This window comes from Xenopus laevis, chromosome 6L (genome assembly GCF_017654675.1).
Source record: "Xenopus laevis strain J_2021 chromosome 6L, Xenopus_laevis_v10.1, whole genome shotgun sequence".
Taxonomy (NCBI): domain Eukaryota; kingdom Metazoa; phylum Chordata; class Amphibia; order Anura; family Pipidae; genus Xenopus; species Xenopus laevis.
Window position 1 is genome coordinate 61,175,436 of NC_054381.1, and position 7,915 is coordinate 61,183,350.

Below are 7,915 nucleotides of genomic sequence, written 5' to 3' on the forward strand. Positions count from 1 at the left end.
CTACACTATATTACTACCAGGTTATAACTCTTGACAAATGTGCCTAAAATTATGTTTATTCAGTTAAAATGGCATCCTATTTACACCACCAACTTGTTTTTCAAGCAGGTAGTAGTAAGCGGTTTCATTTAAATACCCAATTCCAACACTAGAATGATTGACCATATGAGATCATTTTATAGTATAAACTGATACTGTATTTTTACATGTGCATTTTTTTAATCTTATTTTTTTTTTTACATTTATGCTTGTTCTATTTAGGCGTGCAGCTGAACAGCAACATCAGTTTGGGAGGATTAGCACCTGTACTTCCAAACAGAAATGACCTTTCTAGCATGGACATTACAGTCTTGAATATGCTTAACAGAAGAGATAGCAATACCAGCACAATAAGTTCAGCCTATATGAGCAGCCGCAGGTCATCTGGAATTTCACCTTGTTTTTCCAGTCGAAGATCCAGTGAGGCATCTCAGTTTGAGGGACGGGTTCAGAATTTAAGTGTTGCAGGCTCCTATGATCCAATTTCTACTGATGCCTCAAGACGTTCAAGTGAAACAAGCCAGTGTGATGGGCTGCCAACCCTCCTTAGCCTAACGCCAGCACAGCAATACAGGCTGAAAGCTAAATATGCTGCTGCGACAGGTGGGCCCCCACCAACACCACTGCCTAATATGGAAAGAATGAGCCTAAAAACCAGAATGGCTCTCTTGGGTGACTCAAGAGATTGTAGATTATCACCTCTTCCTTCGGTCAATGTCCCACGGAGATGTAGTGATGGTGGAGTAGGCTCTTATGGAAGAAGGCATTTGTTGCCAAATGAACTTCAAGTTAATGGAATGCGTAGAGCAAGTGATCCTGTAAAAATGGTCTCTGATAATGTTTCTAATACTAGAGTTGTAAGGTTCAACAGTCTAAACAACGTTATTCCTCCAGATGTCCCACCACCTATGGAAAGGCGCAATTTAAGTCTTCAAAACTATACCCGCAATGTGTATTCACCATGTCCTCCTAGCATAAGTGAAAATGTTGCCCTGGAAGCGATGATTATGGAAGCAGAAGGCAATTTTGATGACGAGGATTTACTGCCAGATGACATGGTTCAGTATCTTAACTCTCGGAACCAAAGACTTTATGAAACCATTGAAACAGATGCATTACAGAATAATGCTGGAGAAAGAAATGGAAACAACTTTGAACAATCCCATGTGACCAGTAATGTAATAAATGAACAGTTCCACAGTAGTGAACAAACAGATCTCATAGAAAATAAAAATGACCTCCCAATTCAGTGGAATGAAGTAAGCTCTGGCAGTGCAGAATATTCTCCATCAAGACTGAAGTATGGGCAGCGCTTTCCCACACAGCAGAATCAACCTTTTGGATTATATAATAACATGATGGTCCAACAGCAAAATGTACCAAAGAGCGGGTTGCCCCAGCAAAGGGGCTATCAACATCATACACAAAACAACCCACAAGCCCCCCAGCAAAATTTGAATCTTTACAATAACAGCAATGTGTGGAGTGGTCAGTTAGGCAGGGGCAATCAGTACATTGATGACATAGAAAGATCATCACTGGGACATTCTGCAACAGGAAGTCTTTGCAATTCAGCAGCTCGAGGACAAAAACTTACAACCAATGGTTTGCCAATGAATACTGGTCAACAAAACTTTGGCCCATCCACACATTATAGTGTGCAATCAGCTAATAGAGCTGAAGTAGTCCAGAATGAAAACATCATAAATCAGGAATTCATGCAACAAATGACAGCTGAACACCTGATCTATGGTATGCATTTGCTGGGGGTGACTCGATCTAATCAGACAACATCAGGGCAAAATGGAAACACAACTGACGGAACTCGAAGTTTCCTGTCAACTACTCAAAATGGTGGCGAGCAGCAGCCAACCCTTGCAAAGAATTTCCAGTCTTTTGTAAACTCTAGTGGAAATAGCAGGCAGAATTTACACAGAAACAACCTGCCATATCTGCAAGAGCAAATATATGACACTAACCAACACATTTTCAAAGTGAACAGTATTAAGATGGAAATGCAGAGTCACCCACAACAGCACTGTGCAAACGCACAAAACTTCTCCGGTCAGTTGTATGACCAAACAGCAACATACCCTCAACAAATTATGAAATCAGGCTCTGAACCCGGTATGGAAGCAAACTGTCTTTTACAAGAAAGTAACAATACAAACTCATCCAAGCTTCTTTCACCTGGGGCTAACCAAGTGACTAGCACAGTCGATAACATTGATAACAGTTTGGATGGGGTACAAATTGATTTTGATGCTATCATTGATGATGGTGATCATGCCAGCCTCATTTCTGGAGTTCTAAGTCCAAGTATCATCCAGAATCTCTCCCGTAATTCTTCACGCCTTACCACTCCTCGAGCATCTCTGACATTCCCAGCCATACCTGTTAGTACATCTAACATGGCTATTGGGGACATGAGTTCTTTGCTGACCTCACTTGCAGAAGAAAGCAAGTTTCTTGCTATTATGCAATAACTTAGGAGCGAGAAGAAATGAACAATGAGCAAGAAAGTAACTCATTTGTATGTGTGTACGTATTCAGCAATCTAATCCCAAACAAATGGGATGTATTCCAAGTACATTCCTTTTATGGAATAAGGACTTAAACCCTAAAGTGTTATAGGGAGAAATAGTCTTCCATTTCAAGTTTAGACCAGTATTGTCAACCCAAAACAATGTTGCTTTTAACCCAGCTGGGTCGTAAGCATTCATAGTAAAGCAGTGTAAATGTATAACAGCCGTGCATGTTTGAAATGTAAACAAAAAGGAAATTATGTTTAGATGCTCTGTTTTATCAAGTAGTAGGCTGGTGTTTTTCCATGTTTTTAATAGGAAATAAGAAAATGTTTTCTTTTTAAGAATAGGAAAAGAAAAAAGAACCCAGTTGTTGATTTACAGAGACTTTTATTTATGCATTTTTGCAATGTGGACAGCTAAGCTCTTAATTCTAGTTATTTGGGGGGGGGGATGTCAAATGAATGAATATTAAATAATATCACCCATCCTCGATCTGTTTTCCTTTTTAAAACAAATGCAATCCAAACCGTGACTGACCGGGATGATGTTTTAACGAGATCATGTACTTTTATCCTTTGTAAACAGAAAAAACAAAATATATATGGATACCATTTCAATGTATGTTCTTTTTTGGTGAGATATAAAGCAATTTGTATTGCTAACATAGAAAAAAGAAACGTAACCTTTAGAAATGGGCATCTTTTTAGCAGAGGCAATCATTATGTATAGTATTGCGGACTCAACAAGGCCCCTGCTTCATGCAGTCCAGCTATTCAAACTCAGAGATTAACGAAAGGAATTCTTCTTGTACAGAGGGAACAATCCACTCCACTTGTAAAACGTTATGCCATGCACATTGTATAGGGAAGAAAGGTACTTGATTTGGAGCATCACTGTGGACATTGTTTCCCAAATGTACATTTTGCTTCAATTGTGCTGCAAATAAATCCATGAACGGTACTCTTTTTTTTTCACAAATTACATTGATATATTTTTACATTTAAGGTGTTATTGCTTCAGCATTCTGTCTCATGCACAGCAGTGTTTTGTACGTTCCCGTACATTCTTGAAATGTATGTGCCTTATTTTGAGTTTGAAATAGGGACCAAGTATATCTGCTGTGCTACAAGCAGAGCTTCAGAGGCAGCAGATAACATAGCACTGTTACTAATGTTTGAAGTCATCACTTCCATGTTTTTTGTTCTGTTTTCAGTTTTTTTCCCCGCATTTAAAAATGACAGAATGACATTTGTATGGTGCATCCTGCAGACCTGTAAAATATAGTACTTTGTCACTTTTTTGTCATGTTTGTTTTTTTATATTGAAATGTATACTCATTTTTTTTTATTGTGTAAATACATTGATGTGCATTAGACATAGAACTGTAATGTTATAGGCCTATTAACCATGGTCCAAAACAAACATGCTACAGCTGTGAGTTAAAAAGTGTCAAGCCTTGGACAAGCCCAAAAAGATCTATAAAATTGCAAACACAGGACTTGTTTTTTTATTTTATTTTATTTTTTGCTCTCAGAACCACTTAGCTTTTTTTTGTAAAAAAAATACAAAATAAAAAGAAAGACCAAAAAAAATTTCTTACATCAATAAAAGAACTTTGTACTTAAACATAATTATCAAGCATTTTTCTGTGTTTTTATTTAATTCTTTCAGGGGAATGTAATAAAAGTCGCAAAGAGCAAAACAATTCGCACCAATAAGATTAAAAATCCACATCTCGCAATGTAATATTGTTCCTTAAACTGTTATTGCATTGCGAATTTTAATTGCGCATTGCGACTTTTAATTGCGCATTGCGAATTTTAATTGCGCACTCATAAGAAGTGCTTGAAGGTGTCGTAATCTTTTGGAGCAAACATAACGACTTTTTCAGTAAGAAGTTTTATTACATTGACTGCGCATTGGCGCAAACTATAAAATTCGCAAACGGTCTTTCACTGTCGGAAGTGGTTGCTAAACAGTTTCCGGGCTCGCAAAAGCTATATTAAATTCGCACAAAGCAAAATTTGTTCGCGCAAAGGCATAACTTTTCGCATTGCGAATAGTTTTTCCGTTAGTGATTTTTATTACATTCCCCCGTTTGTGTTTTACTGCAAGACCTTTTGGATTCAACTGTCAGCTCATGTCCTTTTTGCATTAGCAGTATAAATAATTGCTTTTTAAGAGCTTGTTTCTTTAAAAATGGATCTAGAAGCCCATTTATAATTCACATCAGTTTATTTATATCAGGTATAGCTGTATGCGATGTAAGCATTTGTAACATGCAAAAATAAATATAGAAAGGATGGTTCACTAAACTGGACTTGCCTTTTAAAAAGGTGATTGGCTGTATTTCCTTAGTTTTAACAGTGATTTATTAGTAGATGTTTAGTAGATACAGTTAGGGGGTTATTTATCAAAGTCGGACTTTATCTCAATATTTTCTGCTACAAACTCCGATCAAATCCGCTCAGGTTTTTTACGCTTATTTATTATTATGTTTTCCCGATAATTTGCTTTGCGGGAAAAAACAGATTTTCACAATTTTTTCATCCGATTTTCACGATTGTTTCTGAAAAATTCAGGGTATTGCTTTAAACCCAGAGCACATCAAAAATACAGGTCTGAGATGCTGGATTTTCAGATTCTGACTTTTCCATCCTCAGGGTTTAATAAATTCCAAAATTTTGCATTCGGAGTTTAGTAAATAACCCCCTAAAGGTGGCCATAGATGCAAAGATCCGCTCGTTTGGCCGCATCACAAAACGAGCGGATCTTTCCCCGATATGCCATTAACAAACATGGCTATATCGGGGGTAATCTGATTTTTCGGCGTATGGCCGAACGATCCGATTAAGATGTGCTGTGGGCTCCGGCAGGATCGGTCGGGTCAAAATCAAACCTGACCGATCGACCAAACGACCGATCTCCGCCGGATGAAAGATGTCGGCACACGCCACACACGATCCGAAAATCGTACGAATCGAGGATCTGTGTGTCTATGGCCACCTTAAGTGTTTATTACTCCCACCAAAAAGTCATCCTTCAGGCATCCTCCCTTGATTGAATATGCAGTAGAAGACTGACTCGCATATGGTGCAGGAGTAATGACAACTTCCAGGAAATCCCAATCGGATACTCATAATTCGGTGGAAAGCAGACACCATAGTTACTTCTTATGTCTAGGTAGAGTGAGCAGAATATGGATATAGTTGGGCCCGGACAGGCCATCTGTGAATACTGGCAAAGGCCAGAGGGACCCATCTCTTTAAACTGAAAATGCATCGCTGGAGCTGCATAGAAGAACCACAATACAGCAGGGCAAGAAACTTAACTTGTTAGCCAAGATGCCTGCTTTACATGTATAGTTGCAGAATCCAGAACCACATTGAAAATGTAAGCTTGTGAAAAATCTGTGTATTTTGCCCAAATACATAGAGAACAAGGCAATGTTTCAGGCCCTCAAGCCCTTTTCTCAAGCCCAAGCTCCTGGTATAGGGTATGGTTCTTCCAGTATTGGCACTTGACACCTGTTTTAAGTTCTAGCACTTTGCTTTACATATGTACAGTATGCCACTGCATCCTTGGTTCATTGCTGTGCTTTTTTTTCCTGGCCATTAAATATGCACTTTAAATATTTACAATCCCTTATGTAGAACATCACTGACACTAGCCTTAAGTCGATATTTTTTTTGTCAGTTGATTGCTGAACTTTAAAAATACTGTCACTTATGCAGGTCAATGACAAAGGCTAACCCCCAAACATATATACAACAGAATATGTCTTTCTATTTCAGGTGGTTTCAGGCTAAACTCTGTGGTTTGCTCATTTACTTAAAGGAGAACTAGACCCTAAAAATGAATATGGCTAAAAATTCCATATTTTGTATACTGACCTTAATGAACCAGCGTAAAGTTTCAGCCTCTCAATAGCAGCAATGGTCCAGGACTTCAAACTTGTCACAGGGGGTCACCATCTTGGAAAGTGTCTGCAACGTTCACACGCTCTATGGGGTCTGAGCAGCTATTGAGAAGCTAAGCTTATGGGTTGTTGCAAATTATCAAATAGAAAATTAAGTTTGTCTGTAATATAAGCTGGTGCTACAACTCTGATTATTAAATTCCGATGCCAGTTGCACTGGTTTCGGTACTGCCGTGTAGAAATTATATATATTACTAATCAGCCTTATATGGTGCCATTTATATTCTATGTGTACTGTATATTGTGAGTTGGTCCCTAAGCTCAGTAAGTGACAGCAGCACAGAGCATGTGCAGTGAATCAGCAGAAAAGAAGATGGGGAGCTACTGGGGCATCTTTGGAGACACAGATCTTTACTGCTAAAGGGCTGTGGTTGCTTTGGGCTAGTACAGAAGCCCAAAACATAATGTACAACATTTGTAACCTACTTCTTTAGTTAAGCTTTAGTTCTCCTTTAATGGGGACCTCTGCATATTTGTCAGCCATTCAGGGAAATTGCACGTTTATAACGGAGATTGATGCACTAATGTATACATTAATGCAGCATTTTAAATAACATTTACTTTTTACCACTTCTCTATTAAATGCAAGCTCATGAATTACAGTAGCTTCTTGATGGTGGCTAAGGACTATGCTGCATGTATTTGATTTTCAGAATGCATCATGGAAATTTGCAGCACTTAAAGCAACTATAATTGCCTGTAACTGCTTCACATTAAAGTAGACATTGGGAGTGAAAGGCATGTACCACTCCTGAGAGATTCCCAACAGGCATGTAAGAGCATTTTAATGGCAATGCTTCTCCCCAAAGTGCAACCCATCAATTAACACTCTACATTTGCCATATGTCCAAGTGAGCAGGATGTAGCACAAGAGATACTTTAAGAGTACTTCAGGGTGTACACAGAAGTTTACAGGGACCTGGGAGTTCAATCTGTGTTGGGTTCAGGCCCGGACTGGCAATCTGTGGGTTATGGCAAATGCCAGAGGGGCTGCTATAAGGTCCAATGAGTACAAGTGCACACACATGAATGTCCGCTGCTTTGTTTTTTTCCAAGGGCCACTTTTTCGTATAGTCAATAGGTCATCTAAGCCAATAGAATAAAGTCCTGTTTCAGCCCTTGAAAAGGTTCCATAGCTGATGGACAGTTAATGGCCCTGCACCTGAAGGCGCTGAAGCACTCAGTTGAGTATTGTGAAACGTTGAATAACATGGGAGGTAAATGACCAACCACACCGGTAAAAATGATGTCAATGTCAATCTTTTTAATAACCTAGAAAATTAGAATTTCTCTTAGCCTCATATAAGAAATTCCACTTCTTCTAGACCCAACGTGTCAGTACAGATGGGGCAGTATTGCCACTCTTAGA

The 7,915-nt window shown here is 38.7% G+C and overlaps 1 protein-coding gene across 4 annotated transcripts in view; it reads left to right on the forward strand.

The window, feature by feature from the left end:
* gli3.L (GLI family zinc finger 3 L homeolog) overlaps nt 1-4,198 on the forward strand; it is a 147,541-nt gene extending 143,343 nt beyond the window's left edge. For all 4 annotated transcript variants that reach the window (XM_018266317.2, NM_001087971.1, XM_018266318.2 and 1 more), the window contains 1 exon segment: nt 262-4,198. In XM_018266317.2, coding sequence (XP_018121806.1) covers nt 262-2,525 — 2,264 coding nt within the window. In that variant the 3' untranslated portion in view covers nt 2,526-4,198.
* Nucleotides 4,199-7,915: the final 3,717 nt, after the last annotated feature.